The sequence below is a fragment of the Camarhynchus parvulus genome, chromosome 2, assembly GCF_901933205.1.
Source record: "Camarhynchus parvulus chromosome 2, STF_HiC, whole genome shotgun sequence".
Classification (NCBI taxonomy): Eukaryota; Metazoa; Chordata; class Aves; order Passeriformes; family Thraupidae; genus Camarhynchus; species Camarhynchus parvulus.
Window position 1 is genome coordinate 16,957,424 of NC_044572.1, and position 21,685 is coordinate 16,979,108.

Below are 21,685 nucleotides of genomic sequence, written 5' to 3' on the forward strand. Positions count from 1 at the left end.
CTCTCCTTTATTTTTCTTTTTAGTATAGTTATAATGTAGTATATATATATCATAAAATAATAAATCAAAACTTCTAAAATATGGAGTCAGATCTACATCGCTTTCCTCATCCTGAAAACCCTTGTGACCACTGTCACAAGAAACCTCTGAGGAAAGGAACTTTTAAGGTATTTTATGAACTCCAAAAATGGACCCATAAAGAAGTTACTAACAGAGCCAGTTCCTCAAGTGGGATAAATTAGCGTAAAGCTGATGAAGATGACAGTGCTATGACAAATTATACCAACTGCTGACCACATCCTACATACTCTCTCTGAGACGAGCACCTGATGATCCTCTGTTATGCACCACAATAAAAGGTGTATTTGACATCTTTACTTACCTTTCATCACATCTAATCAAAATCACACTATCTGTACCAATACCCAAGGCTGCAGCTCCTTTCTTCACAGAAAAGTGACTCTGAAAAAATAAATTCATTATTATTTATTTGTTTTATTACTTATTATTTAATTTAGTATAAAACACTACCCTCTGGCAAACCCTTCAGCAAGAAGTTCCACAAGCCATAATTACATTCAGAGCCCTTCTGGAAACTGATCACTGTAATTTGAGGCTTCAAAGCAGGTCACTATCATGAACTGGAGGAACAGTAATCACTCTAATCTGGGTTTACTCCTGGAATATTACAGACACAACTGTGGTCCACGCTGGACCTTGATGCAAACCTGCAGCTTCTATTGCTTCTACAGAATCTGCTGTGAGCTTGATTTAGTGAAACAAAACAGTCTTCCCTAGAGAATTCATTTAGTCTGTGATGCCCATAGTCATGTGCTACAATGTATCTTCTCTCCAGAGAAAAACAGATAAATGAATATAGGAAGCCTAATTGTGATACGCCAGTGAAAGCCAGTAATAACTCCTACTAATAAACACAGCTACTGAAGTTTAGAATCAGAATAGGGCTATTATTATCATTATAGTAAGACTATTAGTTAATCTGTATATACAAAATAAAATGTGTAAGTTACATACTCAAGTGCATGTTGGCCTAATTTCCTCTTGCTCACAGGACTTAACTCCTGAGCCAGTGTTGGTGTATGATTCTAAATTGAATCCCAGTGATTATGATAATGCAACAGTTTTATTTCAAATTATAGCCCCACGAATTTGATTTTGTATTAACTCAAACCCAACTGTTAACAATATTGTCTAGAGTAATTTTAACTACAGTTTATTAAACATTGAAAAAATGGAAATTCTTTAGATACTACAGTATCATTACCTTAGGATGTAACACTATAAAAAAGATCCAGAAGACAAAAACCTAACAAGACTTTTTAAGTCTCCACAGTGTTAAAGAAGAAAGGAACACCTAGTTTGCAGATCACGAAGGAAAGAAGTAATCACTATGGCTTTGTCAAGGGAGTGTTTGTAAGCAGCAGAGAACAGCAGGGGAAGAGACTGGCACAATGGTTAAACGTGTGGACTTCACCTAAAGGCCATGAGGGCACAGATTCACTGCATGTTAAAGGACTCTATATATAATGAGAAAATTACAGTAATTCTAAACCAACTTAATGAAAGAGGAAGAAGAGTAGAAGAACTGAAACATTTACATCCAACTTCAGAAGTAAAAATACCTCTGTGTTTTAAAAATTTCTCAGGGAGTAGTTTTCATAGAGACTTGACTGCTGTGGTTAAGATTGCTATGGTTAAGAATTTCCAGTATAAACTCCTTTTTTTTATATGCCTGTATTCTCACCATTTTGGCTGAAGTTCTTAATGTTTTCATGATGTCTGCTGACTTTTTCAATATCCAGAGATTTTTAAGACGTTTAGATTGCTCTTAAGTCATGTTTCACTGATGATATATGGACAATTTGAAAATACTTCCTCAGATAAATATTTTTAATACTAGATTTATTTTTTAAATGCACTGGGTTGGTACAGCTTTTCCCTGTGGGACATGGCTGCAGTGTATGAACAATGTGTATTGAGCAGCCACTGAACAGGTTGCCTAGATGTAAAATCAGTGTTTGAAGTACTAGTACAGCAAACCACCAGTCCCTGAAGTAAGCACACTCTGAAAAGTAAACATACACACAATGGCCTGACTCTCACATGAACTGATGATAAATGGAATGCATACTCATCACTTAGATGAGCCACAGGGGATTTGTGCCTGTCCCTTGCAGGTAGCCTAACCAAGCAGACATCATCAAGTGGGCTTCCTCTGCATTCAGGGGGAAAAAGGCACCTCCAGGCAAAGATCTATCCAGAGTAAGGGTGGCTGGTTTGGAGTGGGTGCTGAATGACATCAGGTGAAGAAGTTCCTACCCCTTCTCTCTGAACAAAGTCCTGTGATACCTGCTGTGAGAATGGGAAGTGTACAGCAGCCACCAGCACTCCAGACACTGCAGATGTTTGACACCCAGACATAACCCAGCCTATTAAAGCCACTGGCCACTGGTATGTTCATCTTGGAATTTGCTCTGTTGTTTTTCTAGCTGGGAGTCACAAGGTGCTAGCAAGTATTTATACACTGAATATCACAGCTCAGCCATCACACTGACATTTTTCATGGCATGTTATTTCCTTCACAAAACTGAATTTTTGAACAAATGCATTTCTATGAGTTTCATTAGCTTCACTAAATTCAGTGGACTTTTTCCCAGCACAAATGCACTGTAGATGAAGGCTTGGATTGTGACCAATCCAAAACTCTCTAAACATCAAAGATACAAAAGTCTGTTCCCGGCCCTGTGGGCCTCCCTGAGCCCTATGGGGCAGCAGTGCAACTTTGTGAGAGTGGGGAGGAGAAGAGCCCATGAAATGGCTATTGGCAGGAGGAGGCTTATAAAAAATTCCAAGTTTAGGAAAGTATCTTGGAACTTTGCAAAAATTGAAAACAGAGCAAAAATATTGCCAGTATAATGTCAGTTCACAGATATGCTATATGAAGATAGAATTGAATTCATATACTTAAAAAAATTTAGGCTGCTTTTTTCATGTATTACACAAACTGATGTGCACATACTGGGTGGCGTAAATATATAAATGCAGGTCGATATTTAGGAGTGAAGAGGCACAGATATTTCACTGGGGTTTGAGTCGATGACATTACATTCATTAATTTTGCTCCTTACTCCACCCTAGTTAAAAAAGATTTACTGTTGCAATTTGTTTTTCTACTAAAAAACCAGAACTATTCAAAATGCCTTAAAAAAGAAAAGACAGATTTAAATGGTCTACTATGAGGAAGGAAATTAAGCCCATGTGCTCAAAGGCATCTACTGGAATATGGCCAAGTGCAGCTGCCTTGCTAAGAAGTCTCATGGCACTGCTAAAAGAGCACTGGGGGAAAAAAAATGAATGTAGTGCTGATAGCTCAGGTGCCTGAAGGCTTTTTAGAGACTGAAGGGAATTCAGTGGTCAGGAACCAAAACTGGTTTACGGATAAATGGGGAAGAAATACAGAAGTCTGTGCACAGAAGGGCAAATGCAATTACAAATTCTAAACAAACTGAATATGAAATGGCTCAATCTGTGGATACAGTCACAGATATGAGAATTTCCAGTACAAACAGATATATGACTGCTGTTATGTTTTCATGTTTTAGGGCAAGACCACAGGAATTACTCCAAGTACTTGAAAGGCTCTGAAAGACCAAGGATGAAAGCAAAATAGAAAAACTATATTTGTAGACCCAAAGAAAACTTTCACAATGATAAGTATTAAACTTTGGTTTAATATTCCTGTGATGTTGCTGAAAGTTTGGTTGCCTGTGTAATATAATGGTAAACACAGAAAACTCTAAAGGTCAAAGAGATGAAAAGGTTTGCAGAAATAAACCTGATCAGACAGAACTATTCACAGATGATTTAACTGGGCTAACAAGGAAGGACACTAAATGTGACCCTTTGCAAATACCAGGGCTACACACACACAAAGAAGGGAGCCTGAACACCACGTTTCATAACACAGCTGTGTAAGAGTTAAATGGATCTGAAGCCTTATGGAGGGAGAACCAGGGAACAAAGGGAGGGCAGGTGCAGGCTGCCTGATGCCAGTCCTGAAGGAAAAGACGAAAAGCCAGGCTTGGGGGTGCTGGAAGGTCTGGAGTTTCAGCACTGTCCTGGGCTTGGAGGCAGAGGAGGACACAAGGTGGGAATGGGGTGCCACTTCAGCTTCCTGGCTTCCTCCCTCCCTCTCTTCACACACTGCACAGGGTGCATGGAAACTACAAATACATCCCCAGTAGAGAGGAACCTAATTTCTACATGGAAAAAAATGTGGTGAAATTCAGTAGTGAAGGAGAAGGTATTAGTGATATAGATATTAGTGATATAGAGGTACATAGCTATTAGTGACCAAGAGCGTACTGACAGTCAGGAAAAAAAAAAAAAAGTGATTCTGAGCCAGGGGAATTTTCCCTTTATCTAACATTTCAAATGCTGTTAGGTATAGGTTTGCTCCCCAGATAGCCATTTTTACATGGTTAGCTTTGTAAGGTAGAGAGAGCGTAAATGTATTACACGTGCAATAATGAATAGGCCCCCTGAAAAATGGAAGAATAATCAAAAATGCTATGATGCTGAAAAGTACAGCATTGTTATCTAAAGTGCTTCAATATACAGATGCTTCTATTTTTATAGCTTGCTAAATTACTTGCTCATCATCTGGCATGGTTGAAGCTGTCACAAACAACCATCCTAATGCCATGAGCCCCACAGGGCACGGCTGTGTTTTCAGATTGCTGCTTCTCCTTGCTTAAATAAATCCAGAGTGGCATGAGCTTTGTGGAGGTGGCTTATCAGTAACCAATTCCCAAATGCTGAGCAAGCTAAGACAGATCTCCTGCAGCTGAAACTCCCCTGAGGTCTGTCACTGGCAGCCTAGTGCCCAGGAGATCCGGACCCCCAGCCTCACCTTATCACCTATTCACCAGCAAAGAAAGAGAACACACTTTCCTATTCACTTCTCTTGGGCTTTAAGCACTCTGCAATACCTGGATGTGTAGGTTGGGCTATTTTCTCTCTTAATAATCTAAAAACGCGTTGCTAGTTTAGGCTCGCTGTTTGGACTCCCCCAAAGGTGGGGGAAAAAGGTACCTCCATACCTACCTGATCTCCAAAGGCTTTGGCACCTGCTTTAGACTTAAGATGAGTTGTCTTCTGCAGATCTTGCTCTTTCTTATTGGCCATAAAAAGTGTATAGACTAACTCAGATTAAATGTTTACACTTCAGGTGATTAACATTAAGCAACATGAATCCTATCTTTATTATCTGATTTCAAGCTACAGCTTCTCCTTCAATTACCTACAAAAAGAGCATACTGTGTCCCATCCAAGTTTTAAATACACTGCAATGAGAGATATATTTGCTGTGGTTTCATTTACCTACTGCTATTTAATTTTTAAATTTACTTGTTAGTATCAGGTGAGAAGTGAGGATATTAGTGTTTCTAAACATACTAGTATGCACATCCTTGGCATTTTTCAAACACACAACCTCATGCTGCTTTTCTAATCAGAAAGACTCATTTGGTTTTTTTTCTAGTGCAGATAGTTTTGCAGCACTGTATGTGATAAGAAATGTTGCATTGAGCTCAGGAGGATATTGTGGCACTGTGAAAGCCACAAGGGATTTTGGTCAATACCAGACAAAGGATGACCCCCAAAAGATTATTTTCTCCTTTAGGACTGACTGCACTAGAGCACTACTTTTCCAGAAAATGCTTTTACTTTGATTTGAATGGTGCCACCTGAATTAAAATGTTCCTCAAATAAGACCAAATTTTCAGTTTCCCCCTGGCTTCAAATACCATAAAAAATAATTTTCTAGTTATTATGAAGTAAGTAGTGCAAAGAAAAAAATGTGTGAATCCATCAGTTTGATTTTAAGTTTCCTTAGGTGGAAACAAATCTAATTCCTACTTACTCTGTATGCCCAGAGTGTAATTTACAGCTTTGTAGTCTATGCTACAAAACAGAAAACAGGACTTTCAGGCTCCTCAAATCTTCCTCTGGAAGCAGCACCTCACACAACACCCCCTGGACTGCTTCTGGCAGGCGGCAGTTCTGCAAAATGTCTCCTAAGTTGCAGGGACAGAGGGCAACACTACATATCATGGAAGTGGGACACCAGAGATCAGATTTTCCTTCATTTCACACAGAAACCAACCCAAAATCTTCCATAGCCTGTGCGAAATGGTCTATCAAGCTACAGACACAGAAGTCACTTTTTAATTTCCTTCTGCATCAGCACCAAGAAGCTTCACAGTAGGCTTCTGGACCTGTTCAGGTAAAAACTTCACAAACCCACTCTTCTCCCACAGATACTGGAATTGTTTGACCAGCCTTTTTTCATTTTCTGAACTGTGGATTAAGCCCACACAGTCCCTAACTAAACAAGTTTTTAAAAGTTATTTTCCTACCAGCAATGAAAAGGGCCAAAGGCTGTTTTGTGACTTGAACCACCTAGTTCTCTCCAGCTAAACTTCCCCTTTGCACCCTTTTTCCTCCTCAGGGCAGCATGACTGTGTTCTTTTGCCTCCTGGGTGTAATCCCTGCTCCATACAATCTCCAGCTACTGTTGGATACTCCTGAAGACTGCGCTGCCTGGGCAGGTCAAAATCACAACAAGGAACCAGTTAAAATTTAACAGGTCTTGCCTTGTGGCCAAATGGAACAACTAAAATATTCTGAGAAGGCAGCTACCCCTTTCAGCAGCCTTCTCCATGCTGAAAAAGGGATGTACTCCTCTGAACAGTTACAGCAGCCTAAAGCTGATGTGCTGGAACACAGGAGGAGGCCTTCACTTTAGATTTTTCATCGTGTTTGAAATTATAGACTGAAATAGGTTTTTACAACTGGCATCCATCACTTTTTTGCCCTCTGAGCCAAGGTCTCTTGCATCATGTGCAGTCCAGAACAGCTGCCCTGAAGGACATCACTGCTCCTGAACAGTGCAAATGAAAGAAGACTGATGATGCCCTAATGAATACAGAGAACTGAATGAAATCCTGAGTGCCAAGTGTGTCTCATGAAATTAAACCTGAGGAAGACCTATCCCAAGTAGCTGCAAAGTACTTCACTCTCACTGGTGAGACAGAAACAAACAGCAGCAGAGTCTGCTAAGTTGTGGGATGGGGAAAATTTGCTGGCTGGAAAGGTGCACAGTTGGAATAATCACATAACCTATATTAGGCACCAAATGTAGGTTGTGTATGTGAGGAGGCTCTTTATGGTCAGTGCACAGAAGTAGGTGAAGCCCTCCCAAAGGTGATTTAGAACACTTAAACTCAGGAATATTTAGGTTCCTAATTTGGATGCTCTGAGTTTCTCTCCAGAGGTGCTTCTCTTCACTGGTTGAGCAGAGAGTGAGGCTCCTAATTTTGGAACACGATGCATTCCTAAATTAGGGAGGTAATTACTTAAAAGCTGTGAATTACTCCTCCCTTCCCTTCTCCCCCACTGGCAGCTGAACCTATAATGGCATCAGACTGAGCCATATTCTGATTACAGTAGTAGTGGTGGCAACTGTGACACAACTTCATTCATTTATAGTACAGGAAGCTCTAGACTGGTAGTAATGAAAATAGAGTCTCATCTGGGATGCTGAAATTCTTCACTGAGAATTGCTGATATTAAAATCTTTGCATCTGACTGAAAATTTCAAAACCAAAATCTCTGAGTTTCTAAACACATACAGTTACTTTAAGCTTTGTTTACTATCACACCATGCATGCAGAGCATGGGGAAATGATGCTATGAAGAAGGACCTCAGAAACTACAAACGTGTTAGTTTCACTTCAGTAGCTGGCAAATTCACAGAAAAGATTATTCTGGGAAATACTGAAACACAACACCTGGAGGACAATGCAGTCATTGGTCAGAGCCAGCACAGGTTCATGAAGCAAAATCCTGCTTGTCAAACCTGATTTCCTTCTCTATAACCCACTGATCTAGGAAAGCCAGCAGATGAAGCCTTTTGGACTTCAGCAAAGCTTTTGATACTGTCTCTCCCAGTGTCCTTCTGGAGAAAGCATCCAGCTCACAGCTGGACAGCCCTGTTACACAATGGGTGACCAACTGGATCATGGGCACAAAGGGTTACAGTGAATGGGGTGACCTCAGACTGGTGACCTGCCACTGCTGGGGTTCCACAAGGATCCATCCTTATCCCTGTGCTCTTTAACACCTTCATTAATGACTTGGACACAGGACTCACCTGGATTCTGGGCATGTTTGCTGATGACATTAAACTGGGGAGAGCTATTGACTCCCTCAAGAGCAGAGAGACCTCAATAAATTAGGAGAACTGGGAAATCCCCAAACATATGAAGTTTGACAAGGGCAAGTGCCAGATTATTCACCCAGGATGGACAGCCCTGGTTGTGGGTAGAGACCGGGCAGTGAGAGGCTGGAGAGCAGTGTCATGAAAGGGACCTGGGGGTCCTGGTCCATGGCACGTTGAACCTGAGCCAGCAGTGCCCTGGCAGCCAGGAGGACCAACCCTGTCCTGGGGGGCATCAGGCACAGCATGGCCGGCAGGGCAAGGGAAGGGGATTGTCCTGCTCTGCTCTGCACTGGAACTGCCTCCCTTGGGTATTACGTGCAGTTTTGGGTGCCACAATACAAAAAGACATTAAGCTGCTAGAGGGTGTCCAAGGAGAGGCTCCAAGGACGGTGAAGGGTCTGGAGGGGAATCCATATGAGGAGTGGCTGAGGTGACTTGGTCTGCTCAGCCTGGAGCAGAGACTGAAGGGAGACCTCAGTGTGATCTTCAACATCCTCATCAGGGGAGGCAGAGGAGCAAGTACTGATCTCTTCACTCGTGATCAGTGACAGGACACGTGGGAAGGCAGGAAGCTGAGTTAAGGGAGGCTTAAGTTTACTGTCTAGAGAAAGTCCTTCACCCAGAAAGTGTTTGAGCACTGTAATAGTTCTCCAGTGAGGTGGTCACCAGCACCAAGCCTGACAGAGCTCAAGAAGCTTTTGGACAACGCTCTCAGGCACATGGTGTGGTTTCTGGGGTGTCCTGCACAGGGCCAGGAACGGGACTTGATGATCCTGATGGATCCCTACCAACGCAGGGTGTTCTATGATTCTACAATTTGCTTGTTCCATGGCCATTGACTTTCAAGAGCATCCAACTGTGGCAGAGAGAAGACTCAGTCAGGCCAAGGAGTCTTAAAAGTAGGTAGATCATCAGCATGATGTGATAAATGAGACAAATGACATTTGCATATCTTAAATGTCTGTTCAGGTCCTGCATGACACTTCCTATCTTAAAAAGGATTGTACTTCTAGGCCTCTGAATTTTCTGTAACAGTTTCTGCTGTTTTGAGGGTTAAACCATGATCCGATATCCTTTGGGCAATTAAGGGTTAAAGGGTCCTGTCTTCACATAGTGCAGTTTCTTAACTTCTCTAAAAGATGAGAATATACTTTTTATAAAGATTGACTGAGGAAGGGACAAAACTGCAATTTTAAGATACTTTTAAAATGTAATGGACTTCAGATGCTGTCCTATGAATCCTCTAGTATATGTGACTTTTGAATGTTTAATTTGCTAAGGGAACTGCTTCTTCCCTGGCATGAAAACACAATTATTAAAGCTCATTTAATTATTTTGAGACTGTTGGCACAATTTGGGTCATTGTTTAACATTCCATTGCTACTAAAACAATGAAATACTCTAATGATTCATAGGATTTGTTACTTTAAATAATCATGTTGAACCTCATCTGCATGACTTAGGCTTGTTACTTCCATGTGGTTAATGTATCTCTAGCTGTATATGCAGCTTTGGAAAATTGCTACTCATCTGTAGACTGTCCTCTTTAACTGCTATGGGGCAAAAATTCTGCAACGTGGAGCCCACAGCTGTGTATCACATCTCATCCCATCCTACTGCTATGAAAGGCATCCTCTGAGAGATTTCCTTCTGCACTTTTGTGATAACTTTTAGGGTATTTTGTTCTTCACCCCTGCATAGGATGGAAGCACATTTTATGTTAAGTCCAAAGAGGCAGGAGGAGGACTTTGTTACCTAACATGGACAATATCCTGCTGAGCCTTGGCCACAAGTGAGTCCTTTCTGGCTGAGCCCACACAGCTGCAGAGAAATTCAGAAGTGGACAATGAAGCCTGAAAACAGCTCACAGCCCCTCCTGGGGATAAACCTTCCTCTTTCCTCCTGCACCAACATTCTCTACTCTAAGCTGCAAGGAGTTCCAAATGGTCGTAAAGCCAAAAACAACCCTCCCAACAGAGACTTCCACATGCCTGCACAAAGAGCAAAGAATTCTCTCACAAGGACTACTCCTGTTTCTCTTGTGCCCACCTCCCCTCGCCCCTGGCAGGTCCCAGCAGTGCCTGTGATGAACTCCTGTGTGCTGAAGCTTTTACTCACAGGCAAAAACTCACAGTGAAGCCCAGTAAATACTCCAGCTGTTCTGCTGCACACACATAGCATTGTCATATGACTGTCTTCATGTATGTTATTGCCTTCTCATTAAGTAACAGCAGGAGTGGTTTCAGAAGGAAAGATTTTGACTCAAAAGGATTTTCTGTTGCCCCAGAACAGATGACATTCCTGGCAGAAAGTGCTGAAGCCCAATGACGAGCTCTCCTCATTTGATGTGGTCCTTACCACTCACATCAACATCACATCAACATTTATATGGACACGTGTGAGAGCAAAGAAATAGCACTGGTTTGTAGAGACTGCTCTGCCTGGATTTCAGCCACAGAGAAGTGCAGAGATCATCCCTCTATAGATAAAAAATTCAGCCCCTTCCCATGTTTTTATTCCCAGTGAAGGAGTAACAGAAATGAAGACAGTTGTCAACAAATTCCTGTTCAGCTGTTTTCTTCATCATAAAGTCATACAAGCAGATGTAACAGATAAGAAAAAACAGAAACACATACATGCTCCGATGTGAAGGCAACCAGTCTGGGAATAGCTGCCATTCCTTTTTCTTTAACTTCTGGGAACATCTTGAAACGTGCAATCAACATAGCATACATGTTAGATATGGCACCACCTGGAGTCCACAGTAATATACTGTTACTTTTTCTATTCATTGTAATATCATTTCAGAACAAACAAGTCTTGCTACAGTTTTTCTATATAAATATCTCTGCCTTGTGGCAGAAACACAGATTCTTCTTCCTGATGCTCCCCACAGCTGGGCTGTGTAATAGCAGGATCTACTACACACAAAAAAACACTTATGCAAAAAGTACCACTGCAAAAAATGACTGATACTTCCCTTCACCCTCATTCTAACTACCATCTCTCCTCCAGTCCCCAGTCTTAGCTTTCCATGTGCCATCAACACATAATCCCCACTCTATTCCATCTCCTGAGCAGGTGCCCCCACAAGGCAACTTCCTAAGGGATTTCCAAGTGCGACCTAATCTGTGCTCTCCCCTCCTAAATCAGGGTGGTGTTTCATGCCCCAGCTTTGAGCAAACCCACCCACGGAGACCCAACAGCCCCTATCTTCGGGATAAGTGGAGTGGGAAGAGGGAAGAGTAAGGAAAAAGGGTCATTCTAACAAATATTTTTCATTTTAATTGTCCCCTGATGGGAACAAGGGGAAAAGATTAAATGTCCCTAACACTTACCTTAAAATCACTGGCATACATTCACTTAAAATAGCCATTTCAAGATGGGTATTTAACCCACTTCAGGATGGGTATCAGATCTACAGCTCTGCAGTGGTCTGTTTCTCCTTTTTGAGATTTTTTACAAACCGAGTCTCTGTGTCTACAGTAGAGCAATGTTTGCTTTACATTAATGCTGCATGAGCACTATGGGAATATAATGCAGTACTTGAGGCAGATGCTGAGAATTTTTACATTTGTATGCATACAAACACACACACAGACATTTATGCATGAAATCCATCAGGTTTATCCTATAAATCTGTGTGTATATATATACACACACACAGAGATTGATTGTATATCCATGTTTATGCACATGTATGTATATAAAGCAAAAGTTTTAAATGAACGGGTTGAAATGCTGGTGAGGTAGAGTTCAACTATTGCAACCTTCATCCATCCAAAAATGGAGTGAAGAGCACAAGGTGTGCACCTCCAGAGGATGGTTCGGCTCATCCTATGGCAGCTGTTTGGGGTGGGTGGAACTTGCCCTGCAGACACATCCCAACTCTCCCTGGAATACACAGGAGCTGCTGTAACCAGCCCAGGGTAGACACCCAATGCTTGGACAGCCTAAGTGAGATAAGATAAAATCCGTCCTTTGAGTTGAAGGAAGCACTGTTGGTTATCTGTGCTGGCAAATTAACATTGTTTTGACTTTTGCAAGATTTGTTTTAATCTCACTAGAGATATGTACCGTTCCACAGCCCACACAACTGTGCCCTTCATTTCTAATCAGAATCCTGGCTCTGCTCTTGCAGTGAGGCTGGCCTACTGTGGGCTTTCCCTGACCTCACTGGCCCTCCTGTGAATCCAAGGGAAAAGGCCACAGAAGAATGGCATTGCTGGCATACAGGTCAGTACAGATTGGCGTTTTTCTTCCCCTTTCAACTATCTTGAGAGATATGAACGTATTTCAACACCTTTCTTCAACACTTTCTTCAGAAATGACAAAATAAGAAATGGAGAGATTAGGAGGATGCTCAGGCACCTGTCCCTAAAAAATGCAGATGGCATGTAAGAGCTGCTATTGATGATTTAGGTGACTGAAGTAAGTTGAAGCAATTTGGCCTATCTTGTCCAAAGTCATTGGCTCAGTGTCAAAAGAATCAAGACTGAAATGTTCAGTTTCAATACTAGGATTTCTTACTAGTATTCATTACTCAGTCATTTAACCTTAGTTTACTCATAAGCCTGCATTCTGCTTTTAATTTTGTAGTTGTGTTCACATCCACAGCTAACTGCAGCTAACAAAACACACCTACAAAATCTGGAGAAAACAGTCAGGCTTTTATGCTTCACATGTATTGATACTGTATATTTCATTCCAGAGAATCAGAGAGAAAGAACCTTTTCTTTGCAAGAGTAAGGTCTTCAGCTAAAGCCATGAAGGGAGAAGACAGCACAGAATTTATTTTGATTACTGCCTAAAAAAGCAGAACCTGCCCACTGAGTATTGCTGCCTGAACAGAGAAAATTATAAAGATGCACTTTGCACAAACCAGAAGTTGCAGAGAAAGCAAGAAAGAAAGCAAGAAAGAAAGCAAGAAAGAAAGCAAGCAAGAAAGAAAGAAAGCAAGCAAGAAAGAAAGAAAGAAAGAAAGAAAGCAAGAAAGAAAGCAAGAAAGCAAGAAAGCAAGAAAGCAAGCAAGCAAGCAAGCAAGAAAGCAAGCAAGAAAGCAAGCAAGCAAGCAAGCAAGAAAGAAAGAAAGAAAGAAAGAAAGAAAGAAAGAAAGAAAGAAAGAAAAGAAACAGGGGCAGCCCTGCAAATGCCAGCACAGGTACATGCCTGCCAGAGAGCCCGTCCCCACACAGGTTTCAGCTCTATGAAGTGAGCTCTGGCAAACCAGCAGTACCCTGGGCCCATGCCAGGCAGCACCTTCTGCAGCCCCAGCAGCTCCTCCTGAGGCACACACCTTTCCTGACTCACACCATCTCTACCTGAGTTTGCCAGACTGGGACAGATCTGGCACACACACCTGAGCCTTTCACCCAGCCCGCTGCCATGGGCTGGGCAGCACTGCTACTGCTCTTCTCTCACCCTGCAGGTGCCTGACCAGCCCCCTGGGAAGGTGAGGAACCACAGGCAGCTGTAGTCAGGTCAGGTCAGGGTTGGTAACCAACCACCACTCAGTTTCCAAAAGCTTTCACTTTGGTCCTGGGCTCGTGAGACACACTTAGATGTCAGGTGTGATGTAGGCCAAGGTTTTCAGGGGGATCTCTAAGCACTACAGTAAAAGCTGTCAGAGCTTTTGCTCTCAGGCTTTTTAACTAAGAACTCATGAAAAAGCAATGTCAGTTCTTCTCATCTATTTCTCTAACGTCTGTGGAAAGGGCCAGAATAAAACTCCCACACCACTTCCCACATATGCATTCAGATGTGAGAAGCTGAAGATGAGCCTTGCCTGCCCTCCATGGCCTCGGAGAGCCGAATGTCCTAGGCTGTTATCAGTGAGGCCTTTCCTCTACTCAAGAGTGCACTCTTTCTCTCTCCATCAGGTCAAATAACTTCCCTTCCAGAAAGGCTCCTTCTGCAACAGCTAACAGTCTGTTCTCTTTTGACAAGCCAAGATATTACAACCAATGTAACTTCTTTCATTATTTTGCTATTTTGTAAGATAGACAAGCCAAAATTTTTGAGCAATGAAATTACAGAGTCAGAGGAGAGGTGACAAAGAGTATAAATCAAAAGACTAAGTGGAATGATTAAAAAAAAAAGTCTTAACAATGTTCATCAATGATTTTTCTACACTAACTTTTTTGCCTTACTGACTTGCCCTGAAGAAAGGTTTCTAAGGTTTCTAAGCCTTTAAGCACTCAGATTAACTAAGCACCCAAGTACCCCACTGAGAAAAACAGGTCAGCTTCACATGGAAAGCTAACAGCATGTTCTAATGCTGGCAGGGTCTTCCTGACTCTACTAAAATTGCTGCAAGGTATGCTATGTCTTTCCCTGTTTGCTCCAATTTCCCCTGCGGTGCTGGAGAGCTTTGTTGTGTTTCTTCCCTCTGTTATTAATACAACAGTCTTTCTATTTCATGGAATCCATAAAAAGGGGGGGCAAAGCAAAACTGCAAGGCAAATGTCTCTTCTCATTATGTTTCCCATGTGCCATTACAGCTGCTCATCATGCAGTGCAATTTGCTCAAACAGACCCTCATAATCACATCCCTGAAATTCATAAACATGCAATACTTTATCTCAAAGAGGCCACTGGTGTTTACTAGCAAGTGTCCTCTCAAACATGCATATTTAATTATATTTACTCTTTAGCTGCAGGGGATGTCATATACCACAGTCTGAAAAATAGAGAAAGCTTGAAATGTCATGTACCAGGTGAAAATATCCCATCGCCACAGCCCCCTGGCCAGCCAACCATCTCTCTCATTTTCCTTAGTGTGACATATTCCAAAAGTACAAACACTGGAGCAATTTCATAGGTGAACCTGAAATGTAGTAATGTCCAGATTTAATGCTTTAATCTACAATCTTTTTCCAATATTACATTACATTATAGCCACAATATATTCTATCTTATACTGGGTAGAGTTCTGTTTCACAATACTTTCCACAGTCTTCTTTCTGATTTGACATCAAATGTCTAGAAGGAGAAATGCAGGGAGCCCTTAACAATCCATTTCCACCCACTTCAGTGAATAAAATCTTGCCCACCTCTTCCAGGTTCAAGGCTTTGCCCTTTATCCAAGGGATGCTTTGCCTTGCACAAACCCGTGTGCATGTCTAGAGGCACATGTCAGCAGTCCTATTCATAATGGCCAGACAGTGCATGAAGCTAAGCAAGTACACAAAAATGCTTCCTAATCCCAAAGTGAAAAAATCCCCACACTTTAAATTCCACATCTCTTTCTCACAGAAAAGCAACGGCTTTCTGCTCCAGGTATGGATTGTACATAACCTCTCTACATGAATGCAACTGCTCACTCAGTACCTCTTCCATTTTACATATTTATGCATGCAAAATGCTAATCTGTATATATTTTTTGTGTGCTTTTGAGAGGCAGCACAACCAACATCCTATCACGATGATGAAATTTTATAAATGACAGCCTACAGGACAACATTGAAAGTCTTTCTATAAATAATTGTTGCAACCATTTAAAAAACAGATTATTTTTTTCCCAGCAATTTTAACATAAAATTATTCTTTCACTCAGATACAGGAACTAGTATTTCAGAGCATAATTGTGAAATTACATTAAATATCTATATATTAAATTTTAAAAATCTTCTACTTACATATTAGTATTTGCTGCTGATGTCAGCCAGTCTGCCGCCAATCCAACCATGTCCAACCCAGTTGAAAGTTGATTAAAATATCTAGGGTGCCCTGCATAAGATGGAAAATATTATCAAAAGGCTGATGACTCTGAATGAAACTATTCAGTGCTGAACAGTATATTTACCTCCATATTTCTATAGAGAAGGAAGCGCTTTCAAGGTATGAAACAAAGCAAATGGCAGTAAATACATTTCTTGAAAAAGGCAGGATAATTTCTCTTCTTTCTCATTCCAAAGTCAGTAATTACACTCAACACAGAATAATGAATTCCAACATTCCCTATTATCCTTTCAATATGCCTTGAAAATTAGCACATTGCTGCCTCACAAAAATAGCTGTTTGCTCCCGTTAGTGTGTCACATGTTGTCACTGGATATGGTTTTGCCTGACTAGGTTTGAAAGGCACACATGAGACACCATCTGAAAAGCTTGCCAGGACATATAACATCAGTGATGAATGGCTAATGATTGTAATAGACAGGGCGAAATGAGAAAATGGAGTATTTTGGTGACTGCTTTGCACATGACTCAATGGCTGATGATTATATGAAGATGGCAGGGAAGGTGGTGGTCCTTGTCATTTCTTCACTGTCAGTCAGAGTGCAATTACAAATAGTCTGGCTACTTGCAACTGTGATTTTAATCCAATGCCATAAAACCAATCTCTGCTGCCCCAGCAGAATGATGCACAGGACTATATTCAGTGAGCTGATAGTCTCTTTACTTGGTTAATCTAATTGGTTCCTGTTTTTTTTTCTAAAATCCTCCTAGAGATTTTCCTTAAAAACGTGCCTAGAGCCATTAAACATAGGAAGCATTAAAATTACATTTTTACTAGTTACTTCCTGCAAGCCCTTGATAAGTGGCATAATTACTGGTACAAATTATGGATAGTCCACAATTACTTAAATGCCATCCAACTCAAGAGACAGAAGCCTCTGCTTGGAAAACACCTGTCCTGACCCTTAGACGATGTACTGTTATTGCCATCAGAGAAAACAAAAGATAGAGCAAGATGATTGAGGAAATGCAGACCCAGCATTGAGAGAAAACTTATCTTCAGTCTCCTGTGGCCTCTTATCAGGCGTGGACACATGGCTGGCAGAGCAGCACGGGGAATTGCTCCCCAGCTCCCACCCTGCAGCACACAAAGGCAGAGTAATCAAGCTGAGCAGGCAGTTCAGAGCTGAGGATGTGGGGAAGGGGACACACACACAAATTCCACTTGCCTGTGCTCTTAACCTGAGACCAGCCCTGCGCTATTGCCATCCAGCCTGATCACGTTTTGCTCCCCCTCTCACTGACAGGAACTGCCACCTCTCCCTGGTCTGTGCTGCCAAAAACAGGCAACCAAAGCCTCTGAGCACTGAGGAATGATGCTCAGATCCAGCAGAATGAACTGGATCTTGCTCTTGAGTGGGGTTCGTGGACCTAAGACACATGCGCACCCCATCACCACCACCACGGCCTCAACCATCCTGCTCCAGGGTCTGCACTTCCCCTGACAGAGGGATTTTGAAGATTTCCATATTTATAGCTTAGGTTTCCGTATCACAGCTGGATGACAAATTTCACCGGAAAGCAACAGAAAATTAGGAGCTAAAAGCCTTTAGTGGATCGGGACTACAGGAAGACTCAAAGAAGGTTACAAAAATTCCTGTTTTGGAAATAAATCCACGCTGAAAAGCTGGGGAATGGCAGAATTTGTATCTGCAGCTGCAGCATCTCAGCGGTTCTGTGTCAGCCTCACATCCAGCCCAAGGCGACAGCCCTGTTGTCACTGCTTGTTTCCTCAAGCAAACCTCCCAGCACACCACCTGCTTTGGGAGCGCCTTGGGAACAGGCCCGGGAGCAGGCAGGGCTCGGGCAGCCGTGCCCTGGAGCCAGCGAGGTGGAGGGAGCAGCGCTGCAGGGAGAGATGTCCGGACAGAGATAGCAGAGCTGCTGCTGCTGCTGCTGGGAGAGCCCCAGCAGCCACACCTGTGACACAGCCCGCTCCTCTCTGTGCCCTTCACTTCTGCAGCGCGGCTGTAACGTGGAATGGCAGGGAATGCTCTGCCCCAGCCTGAGCCCTGCCCCAGCTGCAGGGGTCTGCCTGCCCATGTGACACCTCCCTGCGTGAGAGAGCTCTCTTCCCTTGGCTAGATGGACACGGAAAACTGAGGCTTCACTGAGAATACAGGCTCCACTGGCCGGGTAAGAAGAGTCTGTGACAGCTGCTCAAAAATCTCTTCCCGGGTGCCTCTGTCTGAAATACACATCCTTAGTTAAAGTTGCTCCTGAACAAAGAGGTACTAGAAAAGAGATTGTGACAGGGTGAAGAATTGGTTGAGAGGTGAAAATAGGAGATTATTACTTAATGGTTTGTTTAGCAATAGACAATGCGTTCACAGATATCCCAGAGTAAATCGGGAGATGATGGCCAAGAACCAGGGCCACGGCACAGAACACCCGAGGCCAGGCTTTCCCCACTAAGGGCGTTGCCTCTGCCCCACACACCCTCCCAAACACCCTCCCACCACCTGCACCGGCTTGAGGCACGGCCATGCCCAGCGGGAACACCCGGCCTCCACAGCCCCCACAGGGAAGCCAGGAGAATGGCTGGGCACGGATGAAGGCACGGATGAAGGCACGGATAAAGGCACGGATAAAGGCACGGATGAAGGCATGGCTAGAGGCACGGATGAAGGCATGGATAGAGGCACGGATGAAGGCACAGATGAAGGCACAGATAGAGGCACGACGGGCAGCACTGAGTCTGGCGTGCCTGCAGCCTCACTGCATGCATGGCCAGCACCGGGGCCTGCCAGGGAACAAGGCTGGGCCAGAACCGGCTCCTCACACTCCTCCTGGAGTTTCCAAACCATTTTTAAACGTTCGTATTTCAATTCACTTGCTCATTTTCAATTGTCCAGAACACAGTAACTGAATTTCGCACCCATCTTTCCCTGCATTCACAGTCACTGCCTTTTACATCCTCTCAGTAAGAATTCTGTCTCAGCTGGGAAGGGGGCAGAATCCAGCGTGGCTTCCCCGGGCACCCCAGTGAGCCATGGCATGCAGGCAACACCTCCGAGCAACCCACACCTGCCCCTTGGCCGAAAAATCAGCCATCTGCCTCGTCGAATCCCCGGACCTGGGTATCCAGCTGTGAGGCTAATGCAATGCAATTTATTTTTCAATCAGCCTCCGGGGCCCTGCAACCAAACGCCGCCCAGGAGGGGCCGTGTCCGAGGGGCTTCTGCGGCAGGAGTGGAAGCAGACGCAGCTGCCAGAAACCTCACCATGCTGTCCTTCCTCTGAGGGTAATTCCAGTGTTTTACTCCGAAGCACACGCCGGAGGGCTCCAGGTGTAAACCCCACGCATTTCGTGGCCCCCCTCCCAGGCTGGGGCTGTCACCCCACGGTGCTGACGAGCAGCAGCAGCCAAGCGAGGTGGCTCTGCACCCCCTGGGCTGAACCCCACCATGCCACCACACTTCACAAAACCCCCCAGCAGCCGTTTTCAGACTTCAAAAACATTATTTTCATTAAAACAAATTATAAAATGCCAAGATGGGAAAGCCTCCGATATTTATACAGAGGAAGAGAAATGGCAACATTGTTTTAAAGGATATTTTTTGGGATGCACAAAATTAAATAGGTCTGTTACGAGAAAACAGGCTATAACAAAAAATGATTAATGAAAATCAGCCTAGAAACCCTATTTTTTGATTTCCCAGAATCACAGATCCCACATTCTTCATCATTCTGTGCAAACATGTTTCCTATGCCCTATCCAGACTGATCGACTTTGCTCCTCTGGATATCATTTACCTAACTATTTAATTCAATATTTTACAAACATCCTGACAGCACCTGACCCATGCATCAAATCATGCGGATGGTCACTTCCACCCCTAAACGAGGAGGATTACACAGATCCCTCACAATCTTTACCAGGATCAGTCTGTTCCGTTCTCTTCTCAAAACCTGAGATTTTGTTGTTTTCCTCTCAACCTCTAGTCACAAATCAGCCTTTTGTCTCTTTCAGTAAACTGCTTCACATTTATTTTAAAGCAATTTCTCAGTAATTCAAATTCCCACTAAGAGCTCTCCGGACCCCCTATTATTTCCCAATGACAGCCGTAATTGCGGCTCCGCTTTCTGCCTGCTCCGCCGCGGTTTAAGGTGGCCCCGGTGCGGAGTCGGGCTCTCCCCACGCCTGGGCGAGCCCCATGCTGCCTTCCCTGCACGAAGCCCACAGGCGGGCACGACTAACGGGGATCCCAGGCAGGGAGGAGTCACCCATCGCTGCTTTCCCCAGTGAAAAACAACAAATGGCTGTTGAAACAAATCGGACTTTGGTTTTATTGCTTGAGCCTAAAGTTGAAACTAAATATTCGATATTTCTGTGTAAGATTCTGCTAAATTCTCTTTTGATTTTATGTCTTGCAGGCGAAGTGACAGACACGGCAAATGGCCGCTCGGAGTTGGAATTTACAGGCCGTTTGCTGTGATTTCGGCTGCTAAATGGGCTGGTCCCTGCTGCCCCCGCGCATGGACTCCCCTCTGCCCGAGCTCCGCGCCCGCCGCACCCCGCTCTGCAGGGAGCGAGAGGCAATCGCCGGGACATCACACGTGAAATGATGAAAAGGAACGGCAGAAAGTGGAGAAGGTGGTGCAAAGTCTGCTCGGTGCCACACTCGGCAACTCCGACACACAGACGCATTAATTTTAAATCGGAAAGGGTGCGCGAGGCTGCACTGACAGCTACAGAGATGGAGCTGCTGGAGTGCTTTATCATTTTGGAAAACGATTTCTGTCTCTGCTAGAAATTGCTTGGAGCTGACAAAATACAGTCGCTGCTTCAATCTTTAACATTTCAAGCTAAATTGAAATGACACCTTTAATCAATGGATGAGACCATACAGGGTAGAAAATGAGCATTGCTATTACCTGTTTTAATTGCATACTTCAGAGTTGTTCTGCAGTTCAATAAAATTTCTTCCAAGGTCTGTGGCTGGTCTGCCAGTTCCCAGTTATATTCCTGGAGCAGCTCGTTTGGGTAATGGAAATCAATAACTTTTGTTGATCTATCAAAACTTTTCACCACATACTGAAGTAAAATGTCCACAACGTCTTGTAGGAAAGACATAGTAGTTATTTCTCCATTGCATGTTGGCAGAAGATCTGGGAATGGAGAAATTTAAAAGTTAACTTCGTTTTATGACCACATGCATAGATTCTGAACAAAGCCTTCTCCCACTTATGTTTGCAAAATCTTTACACTGTAGTCAATACAAACAGGTTTTGTTTCCATTTAATAACCAAACGGGCAAGGTTGTATTTCGAGGAATGTCCTGAGAGATAACAAGATTTAATATCCTATCTAAATTGGCCAATTCTGTTCACATTATATTTCAGACTAATTTTTAAGACAGCGAGAACAGGGAAACAAGACAAAAGGGAAAACGAATCTCACAGGAAATAAAGATTGGGCAACAAATGCTCCAAGCACAATCCTTAAAACTGTCATTTGCCTTGCAATAAAACACCTTCTTGGTGACTCTCCTCTGCAAGTGACTTGTTGATAATTTAATGCCTTTTTTCTGAGACAATGCTGCACCGGGTCTTGGTGTACACAGAGCTTTTGTTTAAGAGCAATGGCTCAGTCAAACCAGACTATAGTGAAAGACCCTAATTTGGGGTCCCGGGCTG

At 43.1% G+C, this 21,685-nt stretch overlaps 1 protein-coding gene across 4 annotated transcripts in view; it reads right to left on the minus strand.

Annotated features, from left to right (window-relative positions):
- GAD2 (glutamate decarboxylase 2) overlaps positions 1-21,685 on the minus strand; it is a 40,662-nt gene that overhangs the window by 17,612 nt on the left and 1,365 nt on the right. Inside the window, exons 4-8 of one of the 4 annotated variants that reach the window (XM_030970768.1) lie at positions 20,924-21,157; positions 15,943-16,033; positions 15,019-15,131; positions 10,942-11,057; positions 383-462 (exon numbers count right to left, since the gene is read on the minus strand). In XM_030970768.1, coding sequence (XP_030826628.1) covers positions 383-462; positions 10,942-11,057; positions 15,019-15,131; positions 15,943-16,033; positions 20,924-21,157 — 634 coding nt within the window. Of the gene's footprint in view, positions 1-382; positions 463-10,941; positions 11,058-15,018; positions 15,869-15,942; positions 16,034-20,923; positions 21,158-21,685 lie in introns of those variants that run through there. The other 3 variants (XM_030970776.1, XM_030970790.1, XM_030970783.1) reach the window with 3 other exon arrangements.